Raw genomic sequence first — 17,959 nt, 5'->3', positions numbered from 1 at the left:
TTGAAAGTTGTTGAATTTTAAAGCCTCCTGGAAAAATCTTTAAGAGTCCTTGATGATGAAATTGATCCCAGAAAGTCCTGGAAAATTGATAAAAGATCCATGATTTCAAAAATCACAAAAATATTAGTCATAACATCATAAAAATGATAGGTAAAATGATATATCAAGAAAATAATGCATGAAAAACAGTATTTAGACCTCAAAAAATCGCTGAAAGTTTCTGAAAAAGTCCTTGAATTTTAAGTGTCTTGAATGTGTAGCCCCAAGAGAGTGAAATTTTGTGTGAAAACAACTGACAATCAGTTTAATGTTCTGTGAAGTTTTGAATCAATGTTAACTTTTTCACTAGAAGATACTTAAGGTAGTATGCGCCTCGAAAATGAAAGATGTAAACTTTTGCTCAAACTTTCAAGGAACCTTTCAACTATCCTCAAATATGATAACTATCATGAATAAAAATTTGGGGTCAACATGCAAATTTTGGTACTAGAGAAACAACTTATCTGAGAATTACCTATATCTGAAATTCAAAATGGCTACCAACCCCATGTTAACTCTATGAAGAAAAATAAAATTTTCAATTTTGGAAAAACTAAGACGATGAACAGTTTTCTTACTCCAAGAGCTTTATAATGAACCCCCACAAGTGGCACATCAGGAAAGAATTGTAAAAGTTTGAGAGTCCGAATATCTGTCCCCGAGGTGCATTCTACCTTAACATGCTCTCTTTTTCTCCAATCATCATTCATGGTTCGTCTTTTTTTGTCACTCTCCCCATGATGTGAATTCAGGTGTACGTCTACTGCTTAGTGAGAGAGCCACCAGATACCAGCTGCAAGGAACGCCTCCGAAGTGTTCTCCAGGATTATGGCATTCTTCCCAAAAATGGCGATGGGACAGATGAACAACAGCAGATATTGTCAAAATTTGAGGAAAGAGTTGCTCCAATTAAAGGTAATAGAAATCTCAATGTTTGATTACCTTTCAGTATTTATCTGTACTTGTCACAGCAATTTTCCTTTTTTCATTTACCTTTACCTGTATATCTATATGTACTACTGCTTAAATCGCTGCTTGACAGATGTGATATACCACTTCATTTGTGTATAGTTTTAGAAATGGTAGGACAATATATTTTTGGAAATATTTATTAACCATAATCTCTCACTTTTATAACTGTTCTTTTCTGTCATTCGATTTAGGTGATGTGTCTCTGATCAACATGGGGATGAATGTTGAAGACTACACACATTTGACATATGAGGTGATGTACCTACTTACTTATTCAATACACATGCGTAACTACCTTAGACTAGCACTGTAGAGTTTAATCCCCACCAGTCAGCATGGTGAAACTAGACCCACACACGAGGGAAATTGGGGTGAAATGGTTATTTGTGTAGATGTGAAGTGTCTACCAAGAGAATTACAACTAAATAATACAAAATCGTCAATTTTATGTATGTACCCACAAAAACTTTTATTCAAATGTTACCAATTGACTTGTTTAATGTTTATAAGTTGTTTCAGTTGCAATAGTCATTGCTTTAGTTTTAGCAAAACTAAATCAAGTATAATTTTTCTTTCTCAGTTGATGCCTAAGAAATAATATTATGTGATTCAATAAATAAAAACTCAATTAACTTAACTGATGTAAAATTTGAATTTATTTTGTAAATATTATGTTACAGGTTGATTTTGTAATCCACTCAGCTGCCTATGTCAACCTGGTGTACCCATACAGCGCTTTGCATGGAATCAATGTACTCGGCACTCAAAATGTCCTTCTGTTTGCATCCACCAATAAGATTAAGCCACTGCACTACATCAGGTGAGCAAACGTATTCTCTTTGCCTGAACAAAAAAAGTGAGAAAACCCCAAATGAAAGATACCGTGTATTTATGTAGAGTTAGGAAAATTAAAAAAGAATTGAGATTTGAGCTAGTGTATGGGTTAACTGATATTTATATACAGGCTTTTTGTTTTCAAATGGTGAGAAACTTTTATTTTTGATGTTAAGAATAAAGCTGACAAGTGAATTCATTTTGATTTTTTCAAAGTTAAAGTTTATTTTTGAAATGAAACTCAGATCCCAGATATCCGACATGATAACAGTGGTATGCAATATCTTAGCAACATAACTGTAAGTACACAAAGCAAACAATGTATACAAGAGAGTTGAGGTACAAGCAGTAGGAAAGAGATCTGATATGAAATGTCCATCTTTGATAACTAGAAGACAAAAAATATAAGGCCATTGAATCTGACTGGGATTTAAAATCCAGTTGGGACTGAAGTGCATATGATAGCAAGACAATAGTAGTGCATCCTCAATGCTGACATGCATGTCAACTGCTGGCAAATAATGTGAATCAAAGTGCTCATGAACTTTGCATTGTAATATCATCATCATTTTGATGAATTTTAAGTCCAAGCCTGCGCTTTGATGTGTAATTATCCACTACTGTGGTATTGTTGTATCCCTGGCTACAAAATAAGACTAGAAAATGAAAACTTGCGTACCTGTATTGTATTTACATCAATTTCAAAACAGGCTAAATAGTTTTTGTTTGTGGCAATTTATTGGCAAATTTGAGGAGAACACCCACAAATATTTCCTGTTTGAAATAGATACAGTGTTACTTAGTTTTTTACATGAACAGTTGGAATGTTGCCATCTAATAAAGATTAGTTAAAATGTCCAACACTATGCTTGGATAGAATGCAGTGTACTGTCAGGTAATACAGAGATCATACAGTCAGACGCATATGTATTATGGCAGATTTGAATGCAGATAATGAGATATTTTTCAAACACTACAGAAACGAAAGAATGGAACTTGTTTCTCAAACTTACCATTCAACTTACTTTCACTCTCAGTACAAATGGTGTTGTTCCCAGTGGACTTAAAAACGTCAGTGAAGATACAGATACAGTGGAGTTTGCTGATAAACTTACTGATGGTTACAACCAGACCAAATGGGTTGCTGAAAAACTCGTACTCAATGCCAGGGAAAGGGGTCTACCAATTGCAATTTATAGACCAGGTATGAAAACTTGACTTTTTATTAGCTTTCATTTTGCCATATGTATATATAGGTATGGAATGTATTCATATAGGCTAAAAAAATGTCTGTCGTCTGTATGTATGTATGTATGTATGCGTCTGTATGTATGTATGTATGTATGTATGTATGTCTGTCTCTAACAAAACTTGGTGAAAATGGTAAAAAGTCTAGAACTCAGAAAGTACTGGTCTAATTCCTCCAATTTTATTCATAGCTACCAAGGTAGGGTTATATTTTTTCGTGAATTTTTTCTTCTTTTTTCATTTTTGAGGCAAAAATATTTTCTCAAAATAGTTGACCCCATTGATTTGAAATCAAGGGGAAAAGGTCCCAACAGGTACTGTCATATACATATATTCAAATCATAATCAAATGATTATTGTAATAACTTTTTTGTCATTTTAAAATAAATTCTTGTTACAAGAACCACTGCCCCTCCCCTTTGAAATTTGGCATGAAGGTTCCTTTGAGTGGTAGTACTATTTCTTTTTCAGATTAAGCAAAACTAAATCTGTTTATAAGATTTTTTTATTTTTAGTGATATTATTAATACACTTACATGAAGTTTTAATGCATAATAACATTGTGATTTAATGACCATTTGATATATGGTGTAGTGTTTTTGGTGTAAAACAGTAGTAAAGAATTGATTTGAAAACAATATGCTAAAGGTTATATTTATAGGTTTTGTCTCCAATCAAATTATCTTCCATAATTTTTTTTCATCAATGTTAAGCACTATCAAGGTTGTGAAATAGTTCACATTATAGATTTCCTGCAATCAGGCCTTTGTATCTCTTTGCCTGAAAAAAATGTCTTAAAATGTTGTAAAAACAGTGTTTACTTTTCCCAAATGAGTTTCTGAGTTTATGGTTTGATGTTGACATCTCACCATGTATGTGATGTATGGGCAAAATGTAAACATTGGTTCTTTGGTCCTTATAAATCAGTGTTGTGCATTTCAGTCAGTGATCTCTACTGTTTGTGAAAAATCAACTAAATTTGCTGTGTGCCTGAAAAATAACATACTTGTGAACACAGAAACTACAGTATAAGGCAGGACGACTGTATGAAATATTAATCAGAAGACAAGAAACTAATCAAATTGAGTGCCCTTGAACTTGTCTACATTAAAATGTTTAGCTTGCATCCTTTTTTGGACAATTTTGTCATTTTTTTTGACATATTCTTTTGTAGAACGCCAAATTTAGTTTACATGTTCCTAGGCCTGACTGCTTTCTGTTTTGTGCAAATGACAATGAAATATACTCAATACTTTATTAGTTTTTGTGATTAAAGGGACGATATATCTGTTTTAGTTATATTTGATCTTAGGTACCATGGACTGGCTAAATTAGAAAAAATTGTTGATTGCTGTTTATTTTTGTCATTACAACCATATAACACCGGAACCATTAAAGTCTTCCTTTGATCAGTGAATTTTATCACTTTTGCTAATTAGGTTCTTCTTCTTGGACACTGAACACTTAATTAAGTTGAAATTTACAAGTATTGTTACATATTATATCTGTGAAACTTTAAAATGAAATGAGTGATATCAAAATTCTGAGAATGGGAAATTATTATTTTGAGAACTGTGGACACCTTGTAAGTTTTTCTGGTGTCTGGCTAAAATGAACGCACCATCAGTGTATGGAACGTACATAATAATATCACTGCTTGAAATCCAATTTCCAGTACTGTACAGTTGTTTTGTTATGCCTACTGAGAGACAAGAAAAGTTGCTTTTGTATAGATTAAAACAAAATAAAGAGTATTATATTTTTGAGTATATCTGTATGTATCTCGATCTAAATATTTCTTTGTAAAGAAAAGACCAGCTATGACTTTGAATTTGATGTTTCCATTTATATTTTCTTTTGTCCTTCTCTGAGTTATTACAAAACTACCCTCTCATTTAGTTCAACTCTGCCCTAAAAAGATATCAAAGACTTACCCTCTAACACTACCAGGTTCTGTTGAAATACTGAGCAGTATGATTACTGATCGAATCTGTTTTTTATATTGACTCAGTTCATAATAATATCAGTAGAATGTGATAAAAAATCATTGGAAGCCCAGTGTCATTGCATGGACGCTTTTCATTTTGAATTTTTCATTATCCATCACTTTTTTCATCAGTTCCGCATCTAATTTTTTGTGTGTTCTCTTATCATTTCATCGAAGAAACAAAATTTTGTAATTTTGTGTCAGTAGATTACAGTGTTCAAATGTGAGAGAGAATGTTCAATTTTTATTCCTGCATAAAGGTCATCGTATATCATTACTGATTTGAAAGATTCATCTGACCGGTTGTTTTGTCTTCACTTTTTAAAGTCTGTGCTTTTACAGAGCATTACATTCAAGGGGATATTTTCATGCACTTCATCAGATGATATCAGTTTCCTTGCAAGTAATTTTGATTGCTTGTATTTTCTTCATAATTCTTTAAACTGACAGTCATTCAAGCAGGAAAATTATCAGACATTGTCAATGTGTCTCAACTGTAGGATGTTACTCATTCTTTTTCCTTGATTTTTAAAATCGAGAATGTATCCACATGCTTGTGAGTGAGTGAAAAGCTCTTGGGGTAGAGTAACCGTGTTTCTACCCATTAAATATGTGCAAAAGCATTTTGAATAAAGTGAAATAAAATTAGATTTAAAAAACCTCCACGTATAACAAAACTTCACAGAAGCAGCAGTGATTTCGAGAGTTTCCATCTCACAAATTTTTTCCCTTGTTTTAAATATCTAAAGTCAAATTTACTCCTGCTGTTTTTGTAAGCCAGATTCTGCACAAAGAGATCCTGAAACCAGATGTCAATTAGTCTATTGTTACGTCTCTGATCAATACATTATGGACAAATCAATAACTACATGCACATGGTTGTTCAAATTCACCATAGACTGTAGAAAAGGGCCCGTTTCCTACCACCTGTTATTTCACCAGACTGTACAATTTATTCTAGTTTGAGCAAGCAAGCTTACCCAAGTCGTTGCAGTGATAAGATACTGGTAGTGTTTTCTTCCTATTGTCACTCTCAATATGCTAAATGCAAAAACTGGAGAGGCCAGTATTGGGATAAATATTGCAGCATTACAGCCGATAAAACCATGTAAAATATATTGCCTCATATCCCATTGGAACAAAATAAAGAGACAATACTCATGTACTTGAAAGGAAGATTAGAATTTAATTTGTCCACTGCACTGTCATAGACAAGAGACCATGTACAAACCAAAGACAATTGCACAACTCTGCAACCGTTCTATGTGTGTGTCAAAGGCTTTTTAACATATGCAAATTAGAACCTATTGTGCACTGTTTGATCATGCCTTTGTTATCCCCGCCTTGCAAATATTCAATTTATATTGGTACTTCACTGACCCCCACATGATTTGTATTCAAATTGGCCAGGCAATTTATCAGGAGACAGCGGTCATGCCGCCTGGAACCCAATGGACTCCAACCTCCTATTGATCAGGGGGTGTGTCCAGACGATGAGCGCCCCTGACGTTGGCTGGGAGATTGAGATGACACCGGTAGATTTTGTAAGCGGAGTCATAGTGAAGCTGACACAGAACATCATGCTTGCTATGGGCAAAGTGTTTCACATGGTGAATCCCAGGCCTATAGCATCTCGGTAAGGGATGATAAATTTAAATATTTTTATTTCTAGCATTGACCTATATTTTTACATGACCTTGGTCATACCATATTAGAACAATTTGTTCTGCTGGAATTCAAATTCAGACTTTGCTAAAAAGACATTTCCAATATTCAATTCATCTTGCATTCTATCAATTTAAAAGTGATGTGAAATCATAAAACTCATCCTAATGAAATTGTATTATGTATCTATGCTCCATGTTAAAAATTTTCCCATTTTGGTTTCCAAAATTACCAATTCTGATCAGTGGTTGTGTATCCATGTCTGCAGAAAGCTATAAATATTTCATGCAATGAAGAGCGCGAGTGTGACAGCACAAGTGAAACTGCTTCTAAAAATAGTTCATGTACTTCCGTTGCTTTTACTCCATTTGTTTTCTATGCAATTTCAAGAAGTTTTCCCTGGTGTTCAAGTAACATGAAATTTTAATCGTATTATTTCCTCAGTTTTAAATTTTACATTATTGCATGGAAACCATAACAGAAACTGCACCAAAGGCACTGGTTAATCAAAGAGATGATGATCATGATTTCTGTTTCCAGTGAGATTCAAATGAAACAAGTGTGCTAAATTAATGTTTAACTGACTACTGGTGCAGCTCCAAAGATATGGACAAATCTGTGTTGGAGTTTGAACCGCAGATGTATAAAATATTGTCAGACTTGTGGATGTGTTATCTATTGTCATATGTTATGTAATGTGTACAGCCCTGCATGGTCTCATTTCATCATAGCATGATTACATAGTAACATTTATAATAGCTGTCTGAATTTACGTTACATGTATGCTGTCACAGTCTGTCATGGGTGATGGAGGCACTGTGATGCTGTAAACCTTGCTGCCATCCCGTGAATAATTTTGTGACTATCAAATACATGTAACGCTTGATTTTAGACATAGCAACTGCCAAGGCTTCATATATCAGGTCAAATTTTTGTTCAGTCCTGCTGGGTGTTTTCTTGTTGGGTAGAGTTGACTTTTCAGATCCTCAGATTCAGATCCTCAGATCCTCAGATTCAGATCCTCAGATCTCAGATTTCAGATCCTATTAAAAGCCTTTTACAATACCCGTATTAATAGTATGATTGAATATTAAATTTAATAATTTGAATATGACATGTACAAAGCAGTTATGAAAAAAAAACCAAGTCTACGTAAACGTTTTCGCTCAACAAGTTTCAACGAACACGGGTCTACAATTACAGATTAGCTAATTTGCTTCTTCCGACCCCTGAATTCTGATTTATCCCGGGGTAACTGGCCTCCAACATGGATTAGTGATATTCCCTCGCCATCAATATTACGAACGATGGTAAAATACGGACTGTCGATAGCCAGCATTTACATGATCGTCGCGGTCTTGATCGTTCGATCGCGGGTGTATTTATCTCACAGGCGCTCTTTAGCTGGGTAGTCTGTTAAGTAGATCGATTTTCAGATCGATCTATTGATCCCGTGGTCGATATGCCCGCCACTGCAACTAAATACTCTCGTGAGAATTTAGGTTGCAGTGGCGGGCATATCGACTACGGGATCAGTAGATTGATCCGAAAATCGATCTACTTAACAGACTACCCAGCTAAGGAGCGCCTGTGGTTATCTCTACGAGGGAACGTTCACATGATGACATAACAAGTGGAGTCATTGCGCACCCTGTCTTCGACTGATGACGTTCTGATTCTGAGATCAAAGTTTTTAGTTCAAGATTCAAAATAGAAATAAAATAATTTCTAAAGCCTTTTCAAATCTAAATTATATTTTATTTATCAGTATATTACATCAAACTTTGAAAATTGTGAAATTTTAATTCCGAATCTGCGTCTGAAGTTATAGGATCTGAGGTCTGAGATCTGAGGATCTGAATCTGAGGATCTGAGGATCTGAATCTGAGGATCTGAAAAGTCAACTCTACCTTTCTTGTTGCCCTCCTACAAATTACTGATACCAAAAACTTCTAATCGCCAAAGTCAGTGTTCTAGCTCACCCCTGACATTGAGATCACTGCTATAGACTACAATAGTCCCTGATCGACCCATGCAAAGAACTTAAATGCCCCAAGCTGTTGTTATGTAATAGGCTTGTACACCATGCTGTTTGCTAACCTCACAGCATTTACAAATCTCTCTGACTTGGTCATTTGATAGGTACAAAATTGAATTTGAAAAGAAAATTTGATAATAACACTAGTTTACACATTTGTGAAGGTCAGGATAACATTGGACCTGTCTCTCCTTAAAATTGGTCATACCTATACACTGTCTATCTATCTGTAGATTATTAACAGCAGTCCAGTGTAAATTCCATAGTTCAATTTTGTACACGTGTAACTGTTAACAGTTAATCACTCCAAAGGTGATTCTTCCTCTATAGGTTGGCTAGAATCTCTCCACAGTTTTGGCATGGTACCCAAAACTTGCAGAAGTTTTTGGAACCGATGCCAAAATTATGGAGGAATTTTAGAAAACATATTAGGCTATTTCACAGCCCTTCCACATACAAACTTTGTGTAGGGACTTGTCTAGTTGTCTTTTCCTAGTATTTATAATGTACCATTCATTAGGTTTGTAGAATTTCATACTGCTGGCCATCATCAACAGTCCATAGTGTAGAGCTATACCCATGTGACAGCTAATCAACACTTTAATCAGTGTAATGTGGCTGTCTTTCCCTAAAATTTATTATACGTGTACATTCTTATGGTACATTTTCAATTGTAAAGGCTGTCCACGGTAAAGTCCATAATTTAACAGTATAACCATATTTATTGCAGTCATAGATCCAAGTTCAAGATAAAAAATACTCTTTTCCATTACAACATGACATGCATGTATAACATACCAGTCACTTCATCCAAAAGTGCTGTTTTTCATGGAAACTCAAATGTAATCTTGATATTTACTCAATAGTAGGAATGTTGATGAACTAGATTTACCATAAACAAAGGTGTCATTATTCACCAAAGATTTTGATTTTTATCTGTGAGCCAAATGTTATGTAAAAGAAATACATGCTAAGGTCATAAAATGATAAAATATAATAAAGATATCAGTAACGTTTGTAAAAATGCCGTTCACAAATGATACTATGTGACATATTGTATTTGGGAGAACATTTCTCTCATTTTAAGTCAAAATTCTTCTTCTTCAATACCACTGGTTGAGTTTATTTAATATTTGGTATACAGGTCCCTAGAGATGATATAATGAAAACTTATTCAAATATGAAGACATGTTTAGGCCAGTTTTGCTGTTTTCAGTACAAAAATCAGAATGTATTTTTTTCTTCAAAGCTGCTTTTGATCAAAACAAGTAAATTTTTATCAAGCTATTCTAACTGATCTTATAATATATTGACTGATCCCATCCTTTGTATACCCTTATTGCAAATGAAGAAACACTGTTTTATGATTCTGTTGACTAAATAAATTTCAATTTACATACTTTATAGTACCCTTAATAGTAATAATACATGTAAACATGACGTGCCTGACAAAACTTTGCATTACTTGTCAAATTTTGCAGCAGTGCTGTATTGGCCATTAAGGTCGCTTGTTTTAACCAGGGCTATCTTTTCCAGTAATGAGAAGATAAATGCAATTTTTTTTCTCTACAAAACCACAGATGGCTATTTGAGTGGATGCAAGCCCATGGCTACCCAGTGCAGCTGTTACCCTATGGAGAATGGTGCAAGAAAATTGAAGGTTTAAAGAATTCAAACAATGGTAAAAACGACCAGCAGTTGGGCGAAATGTTGGATAATATTGTCAAGTAAGTTTTGGAGAGATCGAAATGGACCATTGTCTGTACTTGCGTGACATTTTGCCATTTTGAACCCAAATGAACCAATTTTGATCAAAATTTTGCCATTTTTAACCAATTTTTTAAAACTTATGTGGTTGTGGAGTTTACTGCTTGATAACAGTCAGGAAAAACTGCATTATGAATAGAGTTGAGCAATTTACGAAGGTGACTGAGCTAAAATATACATATAGATTATTCATGCAAAACTTTGCTGCTATCATATTGTCTCAGTGACGGTTATATTTTAAAAAGAGGGCAAAGTCTTATGCTGTTACGTAATTACTTGTAAAACTAAGTTCATTCAGGTGAATGGAAGTCTGGAGTGTTAACAGTAATGCTAACTTTTAATGTTTTCAGTATTTTTATTTTGTATGTCAACTTCTTATTCTACTCCCAAAAGTATGTGCAAAATTGTCTACATAGCATCTATATGTGTAAAATGCACTGTAATATTGTTTTAATTGTAGTCCAGACTAGAATTCACTTTTCAACAATAACTATGCAGTTTACAAATGTGCAGTACGAGTTTACAAGCTGAATACTGAATGTATCAACATGCTTTTGGGAGTAGAAAAAGGTTGACATTAAAAACAAAAATGGTAAAAAAATTACCAAAAGTTAGCATTACCTGCCGTTAACTTAGGGAGTTATGAATGCTATAGTGTTGTTTACTGAATGCTCACATGACGACTCGAACACAATATCAAGTTTCACTGTATCTCACCAATGAGAAAGTCCACCACTGTAAAAGTATGACAAAGATTGTGAATATTGTCCAGATCTACAAACAAGAAAGAGTGCCATTATATAGCTTTTGAATTGGGCTGATTCCTAATGAACATAGAATTCTTGTCATTAATATGCAAAAATAAATATTTGTTTGGAAGTGTAGGCAAGACCTTCAGAAATTACTCTTACAGGAATTGGGAAATGTATATTTTGTTGACTGATGTTCCGATAGAAATTGTAAAAAATCATATGTCAAAGGATCTCACAAATTACAGTTAGAAAGACTATTTTTGTCTGAGTTCATGTTGACAGCAGCCAATATTGCACAGGTGACCTATAGTCAAAATCAACTTTTGAAAAAATTTTAACACTATCTCTACACTCCTTTGTTCTTAGCCGGGAAAAGTTCTCTTCAACACCAAATTCTTTTTTGTTCTGTTGTCAATCGGACACTGCAGAGTTCTACACTCTATGGTAACATTTGAAGAATGTTGACATCATCTGCTAGATATTTATGTTCAAATTTCAGCAACAAACAGCCACTTTTGATCAAATATCAATAACTCCATGAAGAGACTGCATCTGAAAATCATGAAAATATTTTTTGAATTTTGTAAATACCTACAAAGAAATAGATCACTGGTTTGAATGTATTGAAAATATTTATCAGTCTTCACATACACAGCTTTTCCGCATACCATGCTTAATTTTCTCTCGTCATGTGTTGTTTTTTATTTCCAGAAATTCATCAGTATTTACAGATCTTAGTCAGTTCAGCATGACCAATTTACAGACAGTATTGTCCACACTGGGAATGTCATACCCATCACTGAACAGCGATCTACTTACTACATACTTCAAGAACCTGGCACGGAGAAATGTCATCACACAACCCAAAAGACTCCTTCATGGTAAATTATGTCAATTTCTTTATCTTTTTTTTCCTCTTTACAAAGCAACATATCTGTTCCAGTATTCAGTGATTTATAATATAACATCTATGATACACAATGTGCATGAATATGTAGAAGTGACCACTAGGCATGACCTTTGTGTCACATGCTGACTGACCTCATGACCCCAACTGAAATTACATTGACCAGCCTTGCATGAAGCTGATCTGCTACTATGGCTGCTCCCAATTCAGGTGAAGTCACTACTAGTGCATTTCACAAGTCTGCTTTTGCAATCTGAAAACTGCTTCCTCTTTGCACAAAGATTTGAAATTTTCACATTCCTGGCTACCTGGGAGTGTGGAATCAACGGTCGGGGAAAAAAATTGGTTCAGCAGTCTCTGAATCGTCCCACACACGGTCACACTACAAAACAATTGCATTGCATTCTGTTTTCATGATGCATGTTATGATTCTGTTACATTGTTATACTCGTAAAGGAATTATCGCAACTTAATCTAGTACTGGCATTAATGATTATCATTTTTACCTGACATGCAAGGAGCTAGTGTCTGTATCCCACACTGTGTACAAATGCGCATATATCAAAGTGGTAAATTAATATTATTACACAAGCTCTGATTGGATAATAAATGGCCGTTTGCTCTGCGTGCAAAATATAGTATGCAATGGCGAGATGAGTAGCACAGGGACTTGAATGACAAATTTAGCAGGTCACAGTGCAGTGTCAGATGACAGTGTTGTCACGGTTTTCGACAACGTTGTACATTGCTGGTGACAGACTCACAAAAGACAGTCAGATTTTTCAAATAACAAGTGAACATAGGCCACATATGGAACATATTTTTCCTGATGGATTTCTCGTCCAGAGCAGAAATTGAAATAATGGCAGGCGTTTGTGTAAGTGATGGGGAAAAATACATGACTATGAAGTAGGATCACTGATACACTTAAAATAACCATTCATTGTTTCCAGTGTGAATTTAATACATTTTGTGGTCATGTGAGAAAAAGAATCTCACACACCAAGGATCTGGGATCATATTTCTCACACTCGTCAGGGATATTTTCTCCCATTCTCTATAACTTCAGCATACGGTATGTGTTTTCACCTCTGTTACATCATCAGATATTGACTGTGTTTTAAGAGAGCAGACAATGTCGCCAAAAATGTCTCCCCGAACTATAAAAACTGACACAACACATACAGCATGGTTTCTTGAGGCTAAATCCGAACATAGGTGGTTCAGATTTAGTAATGGTTGACGATTGTGCCCATAATGTTTCTGTACAGCATCTTGGGTCTTTCTCCAAGTATAGATAGTCAACCCATGGCATGTAAAAATGTTTAAAAGGGATCTACATGGAAGTCATTTTTGTTGGTTTTCTGTGTTGTGACAGATATCTCAGTTTCATGCAAATACTATTTTCAACTTTAATGTGTCTACCATTCATCTTACCAGATCAAAAACAACTAAAAGACCATGTCGCTATCGTTACCGGGGCATCAAGTGGCATTGGCTCAGCTGTTGCCAGGCACCTGGCTGAGGCAGGAGCCATGGTTGCTATGGCAGCACGGAGGGAAGAAAGACTGACAACACTGCGGCAGGAGATTGAGAAGAATGGTGGAGTTGCCATTGCTGTGAAAACTGATGTCACCAACAGAAAAGAGGTCAGCATAATGTTATGTAATAGTGATCACAGAATATCCTGTCTTTTGCCTGTACAAAGTTACAAATGTTATTTTTTATGCAATGACTTGTCTGTAGTGAATATGATCTAAATGCATATTTTGCAATAACAAAAGAAATCCAACGTTTCCAGTATCTCTCCATGGAACACTCACTGCTCCAGGTTACAAAACACTTTTGAAATGACAATAATTTGGTTGCAAGTGTTATTGGGCAAATCATTATTTTATGATTCATGCAAATCTGTGTCTATATCTGTTGTTGTTTAAAAGGCCCCGTGATCCTTTCAGTTTTCTAATGTGTGGGGCCAACTTCACCATAGAAAGCAATAGGGTGAAAGCAAATCCTTGGTGTACAAAGGGGGAATTATCTCATCAGGAAAATGGTACCTCAAAACAGAGAGTTTTCATCTGTTGCCCGATCTTTCACCGGGTAATGTTAAACCAATCTATTCCACAAGCAAGAATAAAACTTTTGGTTCACCATCTAAGACATACAACAGGTTCAAATCACCTAAGATGTAATTAAGGCCAAAAAAAAATAAATTGTGCTGTTCTGATAACATGGTTTGCAAAAATGGGGTAGGGTTGGCAGGATTTTTTTTTCCAAAATATTTTTATTTTTAAATATGCATTTTTCAGGGGTTCAGAGCAGTCAAACACTGGCTACAACATTTCCAGAAAAATGTATCATACATAAAAAGGAAAAAAAACCATAAAAAGACATCCTCGTTCAAGCAAAACTCAAATGCCAAGTTAGGAAGGAACGCGTGATTTTACGAAGTTTTTCTTTCTTTTTTTTACTTCCGCGTTTACGTAGCTCTAAAAGGTTTAGGATCGGCAGGTAAAAAATAGGGTAGGTCAGGTTATTAGAACAACACAATTTTTTTTGTTTGGCCAAACCGACATTTGAAAATTCCCACCATACTCCTTGTTTATGTTATGGAGAAACGTTGAATGTTTGGTTTTTCACAAAAAGAAGATACCAATACCTTCATTCACTCCACAAGCTTCAAGATGAACCTACATGAAAAGTAGACCAGAAAAATGAAGTGAATATTTTAAAGTCTGGAAACATAGTATGGAGTAAAATAGATTAAAAAGTTTTAATGCCCCCATCCCATTACCCAACCCCCAATTTTCGCAATGCAGAGAATCATCCTCCCATCTGTCAACATTTTCAGGCTCTAAGTGTTAAGTGCAACATCACAGTACTTATTTTCTTCCATGATATCTCTCAGGTAAAGGAACTAGTGCGACACACAGAATCCACTCTTGGTCCTGTGGATATCATAGTCAACAATGCTGGGGTTATGTACTACACCATGATGAAGAATTTACATGAAGATGATTGGGAGAGAACAGTTGATGTCAACTGCAAGGTGAGATGAACATGAACTCGTATCCTAACCCTTCTATTGCTGCATGTCTATACCACCACACACCCTTGAGGGTCTGTGATACCACATACTTCATCCATCCTATTGAAAACAACAGGTATGTACCCCAGTATTGTGATAAAAGAGTTAAAGAGGTATGTTCCTGATAAGGTTAAACAGAAAACGAGTTTTTCAACCGATCTAAAATTCCATGGAAAACATACGTTTGCAAGGTGTTGATATTAAACCAGGAGAAATAACAGTACACTGTGGTTGATCTCTTTCTTGTGAATACAGTGTCACACTCTGTGACAAACCTGGTCGATCAGCATAAATTTGCAGCAAAATACATTCCGTACCACCAATGCAATTGAGATTTACAAAAATGTTGACCCTGTTATGACCTCAAAAGTGTGGCAAAATAGATTCAAAGAATTCCAAGGTCATGACCAGAGGTATCACACTGTAATGACACTGAATCCGTGTTTTTCACAACATTCATAATAGGGTACATTGAACGGCATTGGTGCAGTCTTGGATGGCATGATTGCAAGAAAGAAAGGACACATAGTCAATTTGTCATCTAATGCAGGCAGGAGGGTAAGTATGCAAATAATTACATTAAAAGAAAAGAGGGATTTCTTTGAGGAGGCTGAAAAATATCATGGGTCATGAATAATTCTGGGTTCACCTCCAATGTCATATTTGTACAAACTGTTTTACATAATGATTGTATTTTGTTATAAATTACACTGTATCTGTCAGAACTTACTCTTGTAATTATATTTTCCCTCTATACATTCTCCTCTTTTCTTTTACAAGAGTAGCATTTTGGCGTTCTTCTAGATGACAGAATGGGTCATGACTTTGTAGTAGAAGATGATCTATTCAGTGATATGCTAATATTTAGGAAAAGATACTTTTGAAATTATGAAATTCCAGAATGGAAAGCATTAGACAGAGCAGCCATTTGTCAATAATTTCAAGCTGTGGGAAATGATTTCAGATGGTTTGGCATGGGTAATTTTCATGATTAAACAGCCTTCCTTTAATACTCAGTATTGTGTTGTGTTGTTTATAAAAACAATTGCCAACATAACAGAGTTACTATGGCAGCAGATAAAATCAGATTCAAGCAATATATCCAAAACCATTTTTTGGTATGATTATACAGAAATAGGTAACACTTAGATTGTTTGTGCATGTGAATGCATTTGCCTAATGTTGTGTTACTGATCCAATGGGATATTTGTCAAAACAGAATTCTTTATCCATCAGTTTGAAATTTTGGATAAATGGAAAACAAAAAAATTCCATGTCAACTTGACACAAGTATGGTACTCCATATCCGTAACTTGACTTCCAGGGATTTGCTGGACTGGCAGCATACTCCGGTTCAAAGTTCTTCATAGAAGGAATGTCAGCTGCTCTGAGGCAAGAATTGGTTGGAACAGGCATCAAGGTAACAAACATCCAACCAGGCGATGTGACAACAGAGATTGGTGACGCCACAGTAGATCAAGAGGTTAGTTGTTTTAATCTGTTTGGGAGTTTTTTAGCTCCCATAGCCATATGTATATATGGCAATGGAAGCTATTCTTATAGGCTAGGGAAATGTCTGTATGTCTGTATGTCTGTCCGTCAACATAAAAAACTCCAAAACCGCTGTACATATCATCTTGATATTTGGTGTGTACATGGATGATGGGCTGTAGATGAGATTTTATTCAAATGAAGTTGTCATTGCCAAAAATATGCAAATTAAGTGAAAAAATGTAAAAACAGTCAAAATTGAAAAAACTCAATAACCACTGAGCAGATTACATGAAAAATTAGCATGTAAGTACTTTGGGCTGACATGAAATGATTGTGCGCATCTTGGGTCAGTATCTTGGACTTGCTATTTTTCATGAATTTTTTTGTAATTTTCTCCCATTTTTGGTCAAAAAATCTCCTGCTCTGAAACCACAAGTCCGATTGATTTGAAACTTGGTATGGAAGTGCATAGGAGTGACCTTTCCCAAATTTGGGCAAATCGTGGTGAAATTTGCATATCTTTAGTTTACACGTCCATAGACTCCCATGTATAAGGCAGATCTCCATAGACTCCCATGTTTAACCCTTTGCGCTCCGATTCGGCCTGAGACGGCCCCACTAATTGTATTCACATACGAGCAGTTAGGCCTGACACGGCCTGTGTAAACGCAGTACAGTGATCCCGTTACGGCCTCAATAGGCCTGCATTTTTAATTAGTAAACAAGGATTGATTACATCGTTAGTTTTTGTCGTGACGACTACACATGCCTCAATGACGTTTAACAACATCTTGCCTACGACATCACTTATACATGAATACATTTTCCCGCCCCCTTCATGAATAAAAGAATTTTTCCTGCCCCACACACACAGACGACCTGAACTTTTCTTTGAGTGACGCGATCCCGCACGGTGGGAAAACTCTACAGATTTAAATATTCATTTATTTAAAGTTTGTTTTGATATGTCGACCCCGGAAGTGAGAAACAACACCGTTTGGGACATTTTCTTTGGGGACTCTGATTCCAACAGCGATTTTGAAGGTTTCACAGCAGAGGAAAATATCTGAACAACAACTGCGAGTGGAGACTGCGAGGGAAACATATCGACAGGAAAATGGCAGCGTGAGTGACATCGATCCTGCTGAACTTGCCCAGCGTTTGATCG

At 35.4% G+C, this 17,959-nt stretch overlaps 1 protein-coding gene across 2 annotated transcripts in view; it reads left to right on the top strand.

Annotated features, from left to right (window-relative positions):
• LOC139131796 (uncharacterized) overlaps nt 1–17,959 on the top strand; it is a 51,017-nt gene that overhangs the window by 25,320 nt on the left and 7,738 nt on the right. For both annotated transcript variants that reach the window (XM_070698068.1, XM_070698067.1), the window contains 11 exons: nt 792–954; nt 1,203–1,264; nt 1,692–1,831; nt 2,883–3,049; nt 6,491–6,716; nt 10,364–10,510; nt 12,014–12,183; nt 13,650–13,858; nt 15,118–15,258; nt 15,763–15,855; nt 16,622–16,780. In XM_070698068.1, the coding sequence (XP_070554169.1) occupies nt 792–954; nt 1,203–1,264; nt 1,692–1,831; nt 2,883–3,049; nt 6,491–6,716; nt 10,364–10,510; nt 12,014–12,183; nt 13,650–13,858; nt 15,118–15,258; nt 15,763–15,855; nt 16,622–16,780 (1,677 nt within the window). The remainder of the gene's footprint in view (nt 1–791; nt 955–1,202; nt 1,265–1,691; nt 1,832–2,882; nt 3,050–6,490; nt 6,717–10,363; nt 10,511–12,013; nt 12,184–13,649; nt 13,859–15,117; nt 15,259–15,762; nt 15,856–16,621; nt 16,781–17,959) is intronic.

The sequence above is a fragment of the Ptychodera flava genome, chromosome 4, assembly GCF_041260155.1.
Source record: "Ptychodera flava strain L36383 chromosome 4, AS_Pfla_20210202, whole genome shotgun sequence".
Taxonomy (NCBI): domain Eukaryota; kingdom Metazoa; phylum Hemichordata; class Enteropneusta; family Ptychoderidae; genus Ptychodera; species Ptychodera flava.
The sequence above is the reverse complement of the archived record's forward strand: the minus strand, read 5'-3'. Positions and strand labels throughout refer to the sequence as shown.